Source organism: Dunckerocampus dactyliophorus, chromosome 20, assembly GCF_027744805.1.
Source record: "Dunckerocampus dactyliophorus isolate RoL2022-P2 chromosome 20, RoL_Ddac_1.1, whole genome shotgun sequence".
Classification (NCBI taxonomy): domain Eukaryota; kingdom Metazoa; phylum Chordata; class Actinopteri; order Syngnathiformes; family Syngnathidae; genus Dunckerocampus; species Dunckerocampus dactyliophorus.
This window is the reverse complement of record NC_072838.1, coordinates 12,978,654-12,996,996: the sequence shown is the minus strand read 5'-3', so window position 1 is coordinate 12,996,996 and position 18,343 is coordinate 12,978,654. Positions and strand designations below refer to the sequence as shown.

Below are 18,343 nucleotides of genomic sequence, written 5' to 3'. Positions count from 1 at the left end.
AAAGGAATCCTACTTTGCGGAAATCCACTTATGATCGGGCCTGAAACCAATAAACGAGGGATTACTGTACCACCTTTGCATAGGATCTGTGCTGCACAGTGCAATTAACAAAATCCTTGTTGATACGGCAAAATCTCTGAGAGCTTGTATGGGCTAATTAGCTGTTTATGATTCAACATATTTTATACGTGGTATTACTTTTTTAAGTCCTTTACACCAAAGCTCGGTTAATGAAACCAGCCTCTTTATTGGAGGTTGCCAGCCCACTGAAGGTGCAGTGTGAGTCATTTATAATAACACACTTCAGTGCAATATAAACTCAATAGGCACCAAGAGACTTGGCAATATAAGCAAGTCAAAAAGGTCTGCATTTATTCAGGCCGTACACAGCACTATGGCGCTTTATAGCATGCAGCATTCTCTCCATCCGCTCAACTCAGCAAACACAGTGGCAGGGAGCATAAAAAAAAAGTCCTAAACAATTTTTAGGCTTAGTTGAAGTTGTAAAAGCATGTAATAAAACACGACAAGCCTTAAATTGGAAAGTGTAAAGTAAAAAGATTTGACTTACATTAAAAAGTGTTGCAAGCTCCACCAACACTACTGGATCGCTGGGTTGCAGCTCTGGCCGTATTGTCACAGTCAGGATCTTGGAGTTGATTACTGCAGGTTGGCTGAAAAAGATGCAAATGCAGAAATTAGCCTGACAAAGAAGCTAAAGCATGAACAAAAAGATTATTTTCCACAGACCCAGAAAGACATACAGTAGGTCACAACCAAACACCATACATTATCTCACTGGCTGTACGACAAACACCTTATCTATTTGTTCTGCACATGCTTCAGGACACATTAGGACACGTTATTCGATGACTGTACACTCACAAAAACACACCACGATAAAAACAGAAGCATCTAGGGAAATACATTTTTTGGAGATCTAAAAACATTTGTCTGATAACTAGGCAGACGTTAGGAAAGGGGAGAGATAAGCAACGGAGACAATGTAGGAGAAAAGACGGATGAGGAATTGGTGTTTGGAATTAGATAGCGGGAAGAAGACGTGACAGAAGAAAGGGCACAGAAATAGAAAAGGTAGTGGGAAAAGGAACGCAAGGCAAGCGCAACATGATGAAAAGTTTTCAAAGCAAAAAGTTGCATGAAAGTAGAATAAAGTTCAGGACTGGAGTAAAATAAAAACATATAGGTATGCATGCTTGCTAGTTGCGAATACTTAGTGAATCTAATGAGAGGCGCTCACTTTGGTGGTGGTAAAATGATGCCCAACGTCCTGTACAAGATGGCTCCAATGACATAGTACATTGTCGACTCTGAATCCGTCTCTGCGTCTGAAAAACACATTTACAGTTTATTAAATAACACTCTGTGCTGGAGTGATATTACCCAATACAGCGGTACCTGGTTTTTGTTATTAATTACTTTCAAAAGGTTTTACGAAAACTGAAATGTACAAAAGCCAAGGTAATTTTTCCCATTGGAAATAATGTAAACCCGATTAATATGCTTCAGACAAAAATATTCACAAAGAAAGTACTATTTGAAGCAAATATTTACAGTTTTAGTATCATAATCATAAATGACAAATAGATGGAACTTATTGTTTATGTGGACTTCCCATACATCCTTGCCAGATTAATTAAGTAATTCAGTCTTTTTTCTCACCTTCTTTGTGAAATTTCTGGCACTCGCAACTTTCTTTGGCCCCGGTGGCGGGTTATTTAGCAGTCGCACTCCATAAAAAATGGTGGCGTTGAGTCAGCAACGAGAAAGGTGCTTTGTTTGAGTACTCGACTCGGCTGAATGATACAACACAGGGCAAACAGACTCGTGTGGTATGTGCGATATTGGATGAAAACCGAGACATATATATTTTCTGCAAGCTTGCATAAAAGACAAAAGGTTCCTTCAAAATGACAATGTAGATTTTTTCAAAACAATGCAATATTATAAATATTTCCCCAGAAAAAAACAATGCAGAAAAATGCATGTCTTTTATTTGGAGTTGAGAGATGTTTACATGCACAGTAGCGAGTGGAGCCAAGTCAGTCAGAGATTTTCTTCCTGTCACACACACACACACGCACACATACACAACACACACGCACGCACACACCGGTGTCTCAAAGTTTGGGCATATAACAGAGGAGGAGTTACGGCACACATTTTAAGGGGCTGTCCACACGGAAACATTCTCAGCTCAAAGCGGCAAAGTTGTTTTAAAGTTTCAGCCTTTCATCCACGCAGAAACGGCACTCTGGGTGATGTGAAACGGTATTTTTTAAAACGGCTTGCAGAGTGAGAACATGTTATAACACCGGCTTGTCGTTTCCTTGTGGACAAGCAGCCTGCTTCTTTCTGAAAACGGTAACATCACCGACCCTTCGCTGTCACGTGACAAGAAGTCAGCTTTGACGACAAGCCAACACAATGTATATATGAAAATAAATGCATAGATATGAATTATATATGAATATATATGAATATATATGAATATTTCAACTGGCATGACTCACCCCAGTCAACATTCTCCTGATATTTCATTGTCTCAAACTCTTGAGTCACGGAAGTAAATACAAAATATTTTTACAAAAAAGGATCTCGTGTTTGTTTTCTATTTGGGTCAAAATGGTAAATACTAGTAAGAGTGAATACGTGCGATAGTCATTCATTATACCTGCAGCAGATAAATGGTTAAAGTGGCATTAGATGCCTTTATAAGTCAATGCAAGTGAAACATGTGAGATCTATTTCCTGCCCAGAAGCACACACGGCCAATTGCCCCAGCACACAACTGCGTTCAATTGCATGTCAATAGCACTTGTGTGTTTTGCTCCCTCTACTGTATATTGGCCCTTCTCACTGCTCTCTGCTTCTGTTTTTTTCCCCTTTTAAGCCCTTTCATCCTTCACAGCCCTTTGCTTTACAACATTCCCTTCAGTGTTCTTTCACAAAAAAAGCAAGGCTACCAAGGGGGAGTTGTGTTCCTCAGTAAATGTCATTTTGTCTCAAGTGAGAGGAAGGGAGAAGTGAAAAAGAAGCGTACTGGATCAGTAAAAGTTCAACTGAGAGACGCCACTCCCTCCTTCGTCTTTTGGGGATGCAACGGAAAAGCATCAACACAGACGAGGTATTGCGTGGTATTGATGGTATCAGCCGTCCTGGGTGGCTGTGGGAAATAGGGCTAACTCAGTGATGTCCAAAGTGTGGCCTGGATGCCAGTTTTTATGCAACACTGTACTCACGAGAAAGCTTTTCTCCAAACGAGAAATCTCATCACGTTACAAACACCCCTAGTTATAAGTTATAAACTTTCAAAGAACAGCAGAAAAACAAAAGAACTCCTTCTCTTTCATGAATATCTAAGTGAGGGTGGATCTCACACAAACCGTCAATATGCCTATTGATTGCAAAAGATCAATTTTACTAGCTCTATTAGACTAAAAAGTTCCATCCAAATGCTCAGACAGGTGGTGTCAGACAGCTTTTAGTTTGCACTCCTACGAATGTTCCAGATAAAAGTACCAAGGAATTTCCTGTCCAATGTCAACTGAGCTTCCACTCAAACAAGAATTGACTTGACAATCATTTATGTGATCCAATGATGATGCCAATGAAATGATTTTGTTTGATATACTAGTAGAAAATTGAGCATTTAAGGTCGTAATTAGTTTTTAACAGAGCACGGGCTAATGCAGACGGGATCATGCGTGGACATGACGCGGGAGTCCTCACCTCGCTTGGAGAACAATCCCATCCTGTGCTCATTGATGTGATTCATGAACCTATCAATTGTCTGCTCTGCCTGCGTGTGCACCAAGCGTGTGCACGTGCACAAACAAAAGCAGTGCGTGGACATTTATGAGCATGCTGAAGCCATCATCCATTGCAGACAGGCTTTCATTAGGAGTTAAATGAAGCAAACAAAAAACTGATTGCTATCAAGTGACGACGTCAACTTACGACCTGGCAATGGAAAGTGTCCCCGCAGTGTACTCACAACGTTGAAAGTCATGAAGCTTTATTTAGTTTAGAATCATTTAACAAATACCAGCAAGCAAACACTTCAATCTGCAAGAACAATGGCACAGCGCATTGGCAGTGGGCAGTCCGGACATGCACTTTACTTAGATGTGCAGAGTATTACAGGATGAAAAGTGAAAGTAAAAACTAAAAAAATGGAGAATGCATTGAAAAACGGGGGATTAATACAGCAACATCAGACAGGCTCAGGAACGCATATTATTGATTAAATGTAGCCATGCACGGCAGACGGATTTATGACATACACTCCACAAAATATAAACACAGCTCTTTTGTGTTTGCTTCCATCTTTCATGAGCTGATCTCAAAGATCTAAAACTTTTGTACACACACAGAAGGGCTATTTCTGTCAAATGTTGCTAAAAAATCTGTCTACGGCTTACACAGCGGTGCGGCTAATTCATGGCTACATTCTAATCTCGTGACATCTCCTTAACTTCAGAACTACTACTAATCTTGCAGCTCAATATAAGATGATCCATCCACCTCACATTTATCACACAAGTGTGCCTTCGGCTTGCCACAATAAAAGGTCCACTCCAGAATGTGCAGTGTCGGGGGAGACCAGTCAGTATCTGGTGTGACCACCATCCTTGGCATAGAGTTGATGAGGTTGCTGATTGTGGCCTGTGGAATGTTGATCCACTCCTCTTCAATGGCAATGTGTACAAACCCATTTTGCCTCACATAATAACAGGTAGTCAAAAAAAAAAATGCACCAATCATGGTTCTTTAAGGAGACAGAGGCAGCAGCTACAGGCATTTTTACAAGTTCCAAAATAACAATAGGTGACTGCCAGCATGTAAACAATAGCGGAGGAGAGTACCATTGATGCTACCATAGCAACAGCTTTTTCCAAACTGGAAAACATGTCGGCCTTAAAAAAAAGGGGCAAGGAACAACATTGAAGGATGTTTTGTACTCATAAGAGTCACGAGCTGCACAAGCACTCTTTTAGTTCTGGATCTGACAGACCTGCCCTTGTCCAAACAGTTTCTACCAGCTCCTTATAAAATAGATGGGTCTTTTTCAGGTAACATCCGGTGTAACAAAACAGCATCAATATATATCAACAGGCAAATAAGCATACAGCGCAGTGCAATGAAGGGAGAGCAAAAGCCATTGATGAGGTTCTCTGAGGTCAGCATACAGGATGTCACGAGTGTCAGTCAAAGAAAGTCACTGTCATCAGTAAAAAGTCACCAGGTCTCAGACAGCTCTGTTCTTTCAGCCTTTCGTTTCTCAGGACTATAATTTGGGCAGGCGCGCCAGACAGGAAGTCAGCCGGTGTAATTTCCTGCGAGACGTGACCTTTGGCTTTTTTTCCAGTATCGGCTCGCATCTGCCATTCCTCACAATGCTTTCTTCTCTACCTGTCTTTGATCCTTCAAAATATGCTCCAATCTTTTCTGTGGATTTGGACCATTGTTGTATTCTTACTGGAATACTTTGGCTTTACAGTTTTATGTTTGGGAAATGCAGGTCACATTTTGGGTGTTTAGTACCATTGTTACCCTAATTGTGTGTTTAATCACTTGCCTACTAACATTAACATATGAAAAAGCATAGCGGTTAACTACAATCATGCATTTCTAGTTTCACTTGTGCCTTACTTTCCATTAAATATCCAAAGACAAATTAGCAGCAATTGAGTGCCTCTTTTGAACAAATCTGCAACATCCATAGAAGTCCTCCGGAGATTCTTTACAGTGTAAATCTGCCTCGGCATTGCCCTTCGACTACCCTTGACAAGCCATCAGTCTGCTTCAACGAGACACATTCGCAAGTGCATAAATTTGAGCTGATGTAACACTGCTTGTCCAACTTGTCTGACCTTGACTGAAGAGACTGTTGGGTGGTGAGATAACAGGTCCCCAAAATGTGTTGAGACAGAGAGGGTAAGGATGATAACGGAACCTTATCCATTAATGGTCAAAGTTTGGTTTTGACGTTAGAGACACTTCTGGTGCGAAGCTCACAGTTTGAGAAACATGATCATGTTTGAACATGTCAAGCTCGGATACGACGGACTGCTGAATGCATAGGAGAAGACGTGCAACTGGATTTAACGTTTATGAAATATAATGTAAATAAAGCTAATTGTTTTGTGTCTTACTACCTTCATTTTGGATGGTGAAGACCTCCTTAGGGATGTAGAGCTTGTCCTCTGCTGTTCTGGCCCAGTCCTTCATCCCCCTCCGGCCTTTCATGGGGAAGTTAATATCACTAGAAACTGCTGACACAGGCTCTCGCTGGATGGTTATCACTAGACAAACAACAGACAGCAATACTTAACACTGGTGGGCGAAAACTGAGATGTAACCAAAGAAAGCTGGTTATTGATATACTGTAGTAACGGTAATGGTAATATTGCATAATTCAACATGATGAAAAAGGAGTAGGAAGAAGCAGATCATATGCAATCCTACTACATTCTCCATGTCTCAGCAATTCCTGACAGTTCACTTCCTGTGTTTAAATGTTACATTTTTTTTTAATAGGAAACAAAAACAACTACAAAAGCACTCAGAGAGCGCAGACCTCCACCAAGCGCCATAGTTCAGCCCATATTGTGATTTACACCATAAATATTAGTCCTCCATTTATTTTATCTACACATTTGGATTCCTAATGATATCAATATTACTTCAGTAGTTATTCACAAAAAGGTCATTTTCTGTAATGGTGGATTTGAAGATACAACAAATCTGTTGGCACACTCCAGATTCCAGTGTCTTGGCTATATATAATAGTGTTTGTTGCATGTTTATAGCTTCATTTTGTGTCTTCCTATGATATAAAATCTAAAGGTCCCCGTATTTTTCATATTCTGGATCATAGTATCCGAAATTATTCCATTATTTGGATCAGCTTGCGCTTTGTGCTGCGCTTGGCGGAGGTAATGAAGAATAAGTAACAATACAGTAATCCCTTGTTTATCACTATTAATTGGTTCCAGACTCGAGTGCGATAAGTGAATTTCCCCAAAGTAGGATTCCTTATTTATAAATCAAATATTTTCATGGTTAGAGCATATAAAAACCTGTTTCTGACCTTCTAAATATGTTTCTCAACATTATTAGAGCCCTATAGACATGAAACAACACCCCACTGTCACCTTTACACTTGCATTACCCAATATAGTAGACATAATAACAGAAAATAAGACATAACGTGCTCGTGTGTGCTGCTGTTTAGCTTGTTATGGGTTATGGCCCCAACATGAGCCGATGTTAGGCATTATTTTGGTATCATCAAACATTACAGTAAAAGTTACTGACACCTAGTATCCAGTGTAGAATACTACATGGTCTTTGAATACATCTTCTGAACGATGACGATGATGTCTTATATTTATTGTATTTTACTTCTCTGAGCCATTTTTATGCTTGGAAATGGCCAAAAAAAAAATACATCAAGTTTGCTTAATTATGCATATTCTTGACTAATAATAGGTTGTATTCAACCATAAGGATAAAATAAGTAAATAAACAATAGGTAAAAAAATAAAATCAATAAAAAGATTAAAAATGAATGAACAAACATTGTAAAGTGCATAAATATGTAAAAACAGGATATAAACTAAGAAATAACTAAATAATGATAGATGACTCAAATTCTGGATGAATTATTAATTAAACTCCACACATTTATACAGATGTAAGTTTATATATTTGCACAATACTTACTAAGGTTGTTGGTAACCACCAGAAAACTCTGAAAAGGCTTTTGGGCCTCGCCGATGAGATGGATGAAATCTTCTAAAATTCTCATCAACAACGCAGCACCGGGAGCGACCTAGCAGGTTAAGGGCAAATGAAAACCACGGGTAAATATCATTAATAATGGAGAAAATACCATGTTTGTAATATATTTATGATGTCCAGAAGGCTTATCAACACATGCCATAGTCAAGGGCATCAAGCTGAGTCAAACTCAAAAAGACATACATAATGATGAATCCGTATTTTTTTGGTCTGCGAACAGGTGGGCTTTTACGACCCTAATAATGAAATGTGATACCCTCCGGCTGCCATGCAAAACACAAAGACAGACACACACAAACACACAGCAGAGGAAAAGGCATTACCTGATGCACATCCTCCCACTTGTCAAGGTTTTCCATGTCCAACATGTGGCTGATTATCTGGAAGAATTTCTAAGGAGAGAGCAAAGATGTTGGAATGAACAGAAGTAGACAAGGAGCTTTAAGTGTTGCCTTTTTGTGTGTCGTCCTTGCATCCCCCTTAGAGATTGCAAATGTTATTTTGTAAAACACACACAACGCACTTTCCATGCTGCAGTAATTGCTGTTAGATTAGCAGTTTTTATCAATAATGGCATATTTTGTTTGGTTCTGCCTACCTGCACGTCGTCAGGAGCTGGGATGTAGGTTGCTCTTTTGAAGGTGTCCGTCACATTTCGCAAGATCTCCGTGGAAAAGAGAAGGTCGCCACTGAAGTAGCTCCTCCTCTGCAAGAGCTCCAGGAGACTTCTTACGATCTGAGACATGCCCTCCCCAGCCAGGGTCCTCTGACCCTTCGCGAGATGCTCTCGTAACTACGGATGAGAGGAACAAATGCAGACAGTTAGACCACGGAAGACAGAACTGTTTTTCCATACAAGTGGCAAGACACAAACAAGGTAGATGCTTAAGGACAGGAAAACGATATGTATCCGGCATATTTGATATTTCCCTGCTTGTGGTTAAAATAGACAAGGAGAAAAAGAGGCCAGAAGCACTCTCTGGCATAAATTGGATCTATCTCATCATTGCAACAAGGAATAAGGGAAAGCATGACTTTGTGTGTGTGTGTGTGTGTAGGTGTGTGTGTAATGCAGAGCAAGCGGAAAAAAGAGAGAGAACAGACGATAGCATCAATCATAGAAAATTAATTATTGACTCCTGGTATTAATGGAAGGTTGGAACAGAAGGTAACAGTGCAATCAAGTCTTCCACTGCACAATCTGTAACCCCCCCACCTCCACGCAATAACCCCATTCCTGCCTCCCTATAATCTCCTCTGCCATAATCGAGAAGAAGGAAAGGTTGAAGTTCACAGAGCAGGAAAACAGGCTGATGAACACGTTCATTAGCTGTGTTCATTAATTGATAAGTGGGAGCGCAGAGCTCTGGAAAAAGCTAATTATAGATACTGGGGAGCCTTGAATAAAGACACTATTTCGAGTAAACTTTGAAAGTTAGGTGGTAGGTGAGGTCAACTTTAGAGGTTTGGTATTATAATCTAGATAACTGCAGCTGCTGTCATTTCGTGTAAGTGCAGCTTGTAATATTTAAAAAGGACTACACTTCAAACTACAGTATATACACACAATAATAAACCCATTGCACAGTGAATACAGTGCCTTCTAAATATGATTGGATTGTTTGGATAGTTGATGAAAATGGAGAGTTGCATCCTGTGTGTGGGAAGAGAGAACTTACAGATATATGTAAATATCTATATTCAAGTGAGATGCATCTGGCGAAGCTCGGAGGACCCCAGAAAGCAACTCCATTATTATCCAGCATGCAACGACGACTAGCAGATCCTAAAAGGGAAAGAAAAAGGAACAGACACTGACCTTTTATTTTCTGTCTTCTCTATGCACAGTTAAAAAACCTTCTTTTCGTGTTGTTTTTTTTGTTCACTCCACATGTTGAGCGATAGCAATGATTCACATTCAAATGAGGATGATGTCTGCTGACTGACCAGTAGCGTTTGTTGGACACTTGTTGTAAACGGTTTCTCCAGCAGAGGCTTTTTTCCACGACGTGGTGAGGAGGTTCTCATCTTTACAGATCTCGTGAGGAGCTGTGGGAGAATAGAGTAGTTCAGAACAAGCCTAAGCCTAAAATCAGAACGTTCAACCAGTCTACCAGGAGTCTGGTAGGAACAAACGGTAGACAATGTATTTTTTGGAGTAACACAACTCCTGAAAAATATGTTGGCAAGATGCCATGCGGCCCAGTTTTCCAAGGGAGGGGATCGTGCTGTGCTTCATAATGTCAGAATGTTGGAATTCATGTTTCGCACAATGAACGACAGCTCCCCAGTGTCGGCATCACTCATGCCGCCCCAGACCATGTTGCTCCCACCACGACGGTTGACACAAATGTCTTGGAGCTCACTTGTGTTACCAGCTATTAAGACAATAAAGGCTGTGTTGTGTTGTTTTGTAACGTATATCCAAGTTTCATAGCATTGTCCATTTAGAACAGTGGTTCTCAACCGGTTTGGCTGCGAGACCCACCATCACCCCTTAACCCCTTAACTGCGGAAATGTTTCATCTAACATTTTTTTAATTGCAAAATTATTTAATGCAAAATAACACGGTGTGCCAGCACTCAACAAGTTTACTGAACACTTCAGGAACAATATCATTTTATCCACATTTTATCCTGTACGTGCTAGAGATTACTGTTTTATATGCTGATTTCAGACACCTCCAAATATGGCTATTAAATACATAAATATGCACATTCCACTTTAAAGAGTTGATATACATAATAACAACACATTACTTACACTTTCTAAGGCTCAAGAAGATACAGGAGTGACACATTCAACACCTGAATAGCAGTAGACTATGAACAAGGTCTTCTTTTATGACAGTGGGTTTGAAACAGTACTACAGACTGGATGGATGGACACACTATAAACCTTGCAATCCTACCTACACTCTACACTTGGTGTTCCCAGTGTCACTCGTGAGTTACCATGAGCGAGACGTGAGACGTGAGTTTTTTTTTCTTTTTTTTTCCCCATCAGAGTTCAACAGCTGCCGCGGCCCATTCCAAGTAGAAGCTGGAGTAATTCTATACTTGATCAAACTTACTTAAGATTTGGCAGCTCAAAACACGATTGCGGCTTCAAAAGACTTCAAAACATGTGATAGTAGTGTCCCTCTTGTCAACTTCCTGAATCTACACTCTAAGCATTATGGGAACTATCGCACTTTTAGCCATAAATTAGCCGCATCATTGTTTAAGCTGCAGGGTTCAAAGTGTGTCAAAAAAGTAGCCACTTATAGTCCGGGATTTATTGTAATTTGGCACCATAACTATAGCCTTCCTTCTTGTTTTGCAGCTGGTGTGTGATAGAAGCAAAACAGAAGGTGGCGAAAACACAAAAGGTAACAACTGTTATTGGCTTTCCAAAGTCCAATTTTATCAATATTATCTCTGTAGCTGAAATTGTGTGCGTATTTTGCACATCAAACTGCACATCAATCATGACTTCCAATGCAAATCATGTTACAGGATGCAATTACTAAAGCCAGTGAGATCCCGACCTGGGACCAAAAACTGCCCCACCCACCGGGTCGTGGCTCAGCCTCCTCCCTCCTCCCCACACCCTATGCTTGGGTAAGGGCAGGAAGGGGGGGTAGGTTTCAAACTTCATTACGTTCATCAGGTGGCCACCCTCCTTCATTGGCGTTTCGATGATAGCCTGTTGGTAGGGGAAGCCACAAAACCTCTGCATCGTACTTCAGCTGGATAGACCTTGGCCTTCCATCCTCGTTGTTGTGGGCTCGTGAGCTGTATGATGTTGACCACCTTTAGTGAAGGGGACCATAGCATAGAGTCTGGCCTGAGGGTGGTGGTTGCAATCTCTGGGGGGAAGATTAGTTGCTTGCCAATATCACCTAGCATCTTCCAATCCCGGACCATGGCTCGCTGTCCAGCTTCTGGTTGGTATGGTGGTTAGGCTGTTTTTGTCCTTCTCGAATGAATGTTGGCACACAAATTGAATTGGTAGCTCTCAGGGGCAAAGGAGTTGATGGTGTTCCTCTTGCTCCCAAGGGCTGCTGTCGGATTCTTGAGGACCTGATTGTGCCTCCAGGTGTTGCGGTCTTGTGTGAGGCTGGCCTTACATCTGGTCAAGATGTGTTTGAGTGTTGCTGGGTTTGGGGAGAGGGCGCAGGTTGGGTTTTCGCCATACCACTGGTGAAGGTTTTTTTGGGGGATGGGAGCACATCAGATGTATATAAATATTTTATACATAGAATAAAAGATCCTTGTAAAGATCTCTGCGGGTTCGGAGAACGTGTCGTATAATGTGAGGGTTGTATGTGTGCATCAACCTCATCTTTAGTGATGTTTACAATGGAGATAGAAATGTGTGCGTAAACTCTTTGTATGACTTTCTATTAAGTTCTAATGACAAAATATTGCTCTCAGACACATATGAAGATGGAACAGAGGGAGACCAAAAAAAGCACACACAAAAACAAAATTTAAATCAATGCCCTCCTGCAGCTGCTCCCAATTTCATTCGCTTGTACATAGATCAGTGCTCCCTGACAGAGTCACTGCCTCCGTACAGTATCTCATTCCCTCTTCATCTTAACCCCCACTTGCTTTCCCCCCTCCTCCTCTTTCATAACCCTGATGAAACGAATGCAGGAGAGTGCTCTGAAGATATTCCGAGGGGGGGCAGACGAGTAAGATGAAGAGGGACGGAAGAATGCAGAGAAAAAGAGAGAGAGAAAAAAAAAACGATATGATGTTCCCCTGCAATGCCAACAGACATGATCCTCGGCTGAGCCTAAAAGCGGCTTGAGAGCTTTTAAAAAACAAAGAGGTTGTGGCGGAGGCTGCACTCAGAGCTTCATCACTTGCGGCCCGTCAGCGCAAGCACGTACACATGTGGCACTCAGGCTTGAACCCAAAAATACGCTTGCATTTGAGTGCACACACACACACACACACACACACACAAAGCCTGTTTGTGGGCTTAATAAAGCACACAGTTTCCTGCGGGGCTGACGCATCGCAAATCACACCAAATGAACCAATGAACATGTCGTCCTCTCCTCGGCAGACCAAAATGGAAAGAAAGACGGCATGGAAGAGATAGGAGTGGGAAAAAGCAAATAAGTGATATTTGGAGACGAAAAGGAATGAAAAGTAATTGATGATTACAGCTCTAAAATTGCAATGGGCTTTACATCGCTAGGATTTACTTAACTTATTCTAAGCTTCACACTGCTTTGAATATTGGGAGTGAGCATATAAAAAGCTAAAAAAATACCCACATTGTACAGCCTTGCTGATTCATCTCTCACACACACGTTACAGCGGAGCAACTAACCAGGGCATTTCTTCTCGTTACAGGACCGAACCTCCTCTGCCGAGCCCTCGCACGGATACCCTTGTGCCCCGTTGCCCTCGCACACCCTGGAGCGCCGCTGCCATCCAGAGTCACATGTCTTGCTGCAGGCGCTCCAATGGCTCCAACTGCCCCAGTTACCCCCTCCTAGATACGCAAAGAGGAGAGTGGTACATTCTAGGTTAGCTTTTATCATTCAATCAGACTGGGGCTCATTAAAACACACTGGTAGTCCTTCCCTCCACAGGCCCCCCACCCTGTGAAACTGACTTGCAAGCCAAATTGGCTCCAAATCCACAAATCGCTGCAGAACACAAATCAGAGCGAGTCACGTGATGCCTTTAGATAATACATGTCCCATGCTTGCATAATGGTATCCGAGAGCATGCGAGTGTGAATACTAAGCAATGAGTTGCAAGCCTTACCAGTGCATGAAGGATTGGTGCACTCTCTGCTCTCCTGATGGGGGCCCTTACACTCGGCCCAGCCGTGCACGGACGCGCTGCAGCGTCTCTGCCGCTGCTGGGTCCCCATGTTGCAGGAGACACTGCATCTTGACCACGGACCCCACTCCAACCACTTGCCCTCCACTGGGTACAAGAAAAGGGAGGACAGTGGGATGAAATGATCCAGTTATGCTTTGGACGACATGCATGTAATACAGACGGTTAATAGTGACCTTGTCCAATCAGTTAACTTTGCTCAAATTCTTGGCTTCAGTCCTCTAAAAGGTGTGTCCCAAATTCTATGGTGATTCGGATAAATACCCTAAAGTTTTACTGGATTTTTTTGTAGAGCTGTGTGATACATTTTTATTCAATCCGACTTTGGAGTTTAATAATCACGCCATCATGTGGCGTATTTGTCAGAAAAATAGCACAGGAAACACAGCAGGGGTGCATGTTTAGACAAATTTTCACCCTTTTGGTGCAGCGATTCAGGGGTAAAAAAAGGGAATTCATTACAGGTTAGTGCAGAAAGTAATTAGAGTGCAGGTGCCATTTCCATTTTTTTCCCCATAAATAGCAACAGCACAGCACTTGATGGGTTTATGCACATGTTAAATATTTCAGTCTGCTATGATAAAGCTGTTAACAATTCCTTTTATGTTGTGATTTTAAAGAGTTCACACGGAGTGTTGCATGTTGGATTTGTATTCATCTCTTGACTGCTGTTTGTGCAGAAATAGATGCATTAAAAATAAAATTATATTTTACCGCAATCCAGTACCGCCTGCCTGTCAGTTGATCCATGAATACCAAAGAGCTTAACCAAAGTACGCAGACATGCATCGTATAATCAAAGCTGCCCCAAAAAAATAAAAATGTTATGTGCTCAAAAAAGGAAGCATTGCTGGAGAGTAATTGAGCTGTCAAATAAAGCACCCCCACCAAAAAATATTAATAATAAAATGATCAAGAAAGTAAGGTTGTCATTGACTTGAAAGCTAATAATAACATGGGTAATTTTAGGTGTCATAGAAAGTTATTGCTGCATGGATTGGCAGCAGCAGTCGCTTGGCTGCAGGTAAAGTTTTATGACAAAATAATGTTAGTCCTATTTTTGATTCTGCAGAACACATTCATTACCAGCTGTCAAAAACAATTCCCAAATTGTCAGACTCTCTTTGTGAATAGGAATGAAATACAAATCTTTTCATGTTTTTGTAATTTCCAGCTAAAATACACTCCTGATCAAAATTGATACCGTTGAAAAATTGTAAGAATTTACATTTTGCACTGTTGGATGTTAAGGAGGTTCTCAGTAGCAAGCAATTCATTGCCACGGAAATAGGCTCTTCATCTGCTGATCAAAAGTGTAAACTTCCCGTGCCATCCATCCCCAAATGTTCTCAATTTGATTTCGATCAGGGGAATATGCAATAATTTTCTTTTTTGAGAAAAACAACAACAGCCTCGGCCAAATGTTTTCCAATAGTGCTGAAAACGGATAAGTGCTCGTGAAAAGGGAAAAGTGAACATTGCAGTAAACATATTTGTCTGGTGCTCTCAAAGGGGCGTGAGGGGCGGCCAGTTCTCATTGATCATTTGGTCCAACTTCCTGACACATCCCTGCTGGAGATGACAAATGAATGCAACCGTGAGCAACAATTCAGTGAAAAAGCATTAACACACCCCTCCCCACACACGCACACACACCTAATGTAAAGCAATTCGATGTGCCCACATAAGGAAGTGGAACTATTAATGTAACAATCTGCATTACATTTAATCACTGAGACACCCTTCAAATCTAAAAAGATAAACAACAATCAACACATAGGTGGATTGCAGTATACCTGAAACTTGAATATGGTGTTATCAGTGATGTATGTGTCTGATACAAACAGCTTTTAAAAGAATCACTTCATAGTGCCAGGACAAGGACGAGTCCAATTAAGCTAAGTGCAAATCTACACTGGTGTAGCTGAAGTTATGATCACGTGCAGGTATTCAGAGAGAAAGAGCATCAGTCAAAGCACTAGTATCTATGTGCTCCAAATGCTAGTGCTCCTCGTTTCAAAATAGGCCGTGCCTTTGAACTTTGACATGCATGTTGCATTGATGAGGCACCACACAGAATACACATGATAGGACCTTTGTCATCATATACATTTGATCAAGGCCATGAAAGAGCAATACAAACCAAAACAGCAGCATTACAAACCACTCAATTGGACATTCTAGATACTTTAGAGATTTAGAAGTTGTTCTGTAAGATATGAAAATATCAAGGCCAAACAGATGGTCAAAGGCATGGCAAGAGGGCTAAAATACGGTAGCAATGAGCAGCTTATTACAGTGGAGTCAAAAGCTCCGCAAGTAGTAACATTTGCCTCAAAAGGTAAAACAAAACATCAAATCGTCGTCATGTGTGACATCACCTTATTAACTCCAGAAATGTTGTAAGGGCATTTCTTAGTGGTATCACGATACGCTCAGCTCATAAGACGTATTGGGTTTGCAAGAATGAGACGAGGCAAAATATAGGACTGAGTCACAAAACAATGTAGGTATATTTTGAAATATTTTTCAACTTTGCATGCATGACCTAAGCATGGACTTCTCTCCACAAAAAAAAAAAAAAACAGACACCAAAAATAAAAATTATACAAGTTAGAATAACAGCGGCAGTCGTAGTTGCTACTACTAATCATTTATGTTGATGTGTAGTTATGTAAACACACACGTAATGTAGATTGCAAAAGATTAGCTTTGTCTGCGATTGGCTGACGACCAGTCCAGGGTGTAGCCCGCCTCTTGCCCAAAGTCAGTTGGGATAGGCTCCAGCATACCCCCGGGACCCTAACAGGATTAAGCGAGAAGAGAAAATGGATGGATGGAAGATTAGCTTTATGTTTATACTAAAAGAACTGCATTTCCCATGATGCTAGATGGCAGTACCAGGAAGTAGGTCCGAATTAGACTTGACTATCACATGCTTTGATCGAGGTCATATGCAGCAATCGTGTTTTGATCTGGCAAAGCTTAACTAACTTTCATCAAATGTAACTACAACTTCTGCTTGGATATTAACACCACAGCAGCTGTTGAACTCCGAGGAATAAAACAGTCACATGTCACGAGCGAGTGACGTTAGGAACTTTTTACTCTGCAGTGGTGACTTGTAGACTAGTTTTACACTTGTATGCCAGTCAAAAGCAATATAAATTTAGTAAAACATTTACTATACCACTAACAAAGGTGCAACGATGACGGCAGATTGACCTTGGCACGGCTTAATTCACGTTACACAATATCTTAACGTGAGCATTTTGAGTTAGGATTACATAAAACAGGCTCCTTCCTACTCTTTTTTGGACGTGTTGAATCGTACATAAGCAAACGTAATGTTCCTCTGATAAATCTTGCACTTGCTGTGTCCGTTGTCACAGTTATTTCCATGATACATTCAAAAATAAATTTACAGTATGGGACAAAAAACACAAGGTAAATATTGCAAATGCATTTTTTTATTCCACTCTAATGGTAATGCTTTTAAAATGAATGTCTTTTAAAGGGCACTTGGAGGTACGGGAACAGATAATGCATGTGAATTAAGTGTACTTAAAAGTGTCAAAGCAGCTTTTTCCTTGAATTACACCCTACTTAGCGGTGGTTAAATACAGTGCAAAATAGAAAAAAAATGTCTCTGTAGCTATAAAGCAGTGCTGTCATCGCCACAGTGTTTGTTCATCTTCTCTTTCTTCACAATCTAAAGAATGAAGCTATTTGGTACTGAAGGCAGCCTAATAAAGATGTTTCAGATGGTCAGTCTCAATCACATTGGTAGTCCTGAGGTACCCTCGACATGAGAATGAGATGGGGCCGCACCAGCAACTCATTGCTGCTCTTGACAAGGTGCAGGCCTAATAGGTAATCTCGGAGACAATAGCAGAAGAGCTCCCCTGCAGACGCGCTCGGCAATCCAAACCGAGCCAACCATGAACACAAAGTAAAGAATTGAAAGGTGAAGTCTGTGCTTGGCAGCGAGATGTTTGTGTGTGCGTGTGCACGTGAGCGGGCGCCTCACGGCTGATCGCAGATGAATGAAGGTGGAAATTAAAACTCCTGTCGGAGGACGCAGCGTTAGAGCAGGGGGGGAATAATCAGGTGGGGGGTTATGTTGCAGTCAGCGGAAAATGTGGCGTGAGCTTGCCATATTATGACTTGTGATGCTGTGCAAACATTTCAAGTCACCATTCGATTTATTGTTTTAGGAAAACAGTGGAACCTCAGTTAGCTCCTTTTTAAATTTACGCCAAAAATCTGCCTCGGTTCGTGTTCATTTTCCTGTTAGCGTACAATATGGCGTGTGTCTTTTCATGTTATTAATACACTGCGTGAGTCTAATTTTTACATGGTACTCTTGGAGGATACAATAGTGTAGTCACAAAGTGGGTTTCCTGTTTGCCCGCTTGAGAAATAGTTAACCCATTGGTCATATAAGCCACAGCTTAGTTTATTCAGCCTAAAATAAGAGCTTGGGGAGTCAGGGTATTGCCGGAACAAGAAAATCCCAAGAGCGAGGTCTAGTCACAACCCAGGATGGGATGCATTGCTACGGGAAACCAAGCCATATAGGGAGTTCAAAGGAGACCCCCTTCCTTGCTCTGAGCAGGACCATATCTGTCGGCGGCAGCAAGCGGGGAGTAGACATTTT

At 41.2% G+C, this 18,343-nt stretch overlaps 1 protein-coding gene across 16 annotated transcripts in view; it reads right to left on the bottom strand.

Annotated features, from left to right (window-relative positions):
• adgrb2 (adhesion G protein-coupled receptor B2) overlaps nucleotides 1-18,343 on the bottom strand; it is a 468,300-nt gene that overhangs the window by 82,967 nt on the left and 366,990 nt on the right. For 15 of the 16 annotated variants that reach the window (XM_054763627.1, XM_054763619.1, XM_054763622.1 and 12 more), the window contains 10 exons: nucleotides 13,606-13,770; nucleotides 13,163-13,327; nucleotides 9,778-9,879; nucleotides 9,510-9,616; nucleotides 8,429-8,623; nucleotides 8,154-8,222; nucleotides 7,753-7,861; nucleotides 6,183-6,329; nucleotides 1,262-1,349; nucleotides 572-674 (listed from right to left, as the gene is read on the bottom strand). In XM_054763627.1, coding sequence (XP_054619602.1) covers nucleotides 572-674; nucleotides 1,262-1,349; nucleotides 6,183-6,329; nucleotides 7,753-7,861; nucleotides 8,154-8,222; nucleotides 8,429-8,623; nucleotides 9,510-9,616; nucleotides 9,778-9,879; nucleotides 13,163-13,327; nucleotides 13,606-13,770 — 1,250 coding nt within the window. The remainder of the gene's footprint in view (nucleotides 1-571; nucleotides 675-1,261; nucleotides 1,350-6,182; nucleotides 6,330-7,752; nucleotides 7,862-8,153; nucleotides 8,223-8,428; nucleotides 8,624-9,509; nucleotides 9,617-9,777; nucleotides 9,880-13,162; nucleotides 13,328-13,605; nucleotides 13,771-18,343) is intronic. The other variant, XM_054763625.1, reaches the window with a different exon arrangement.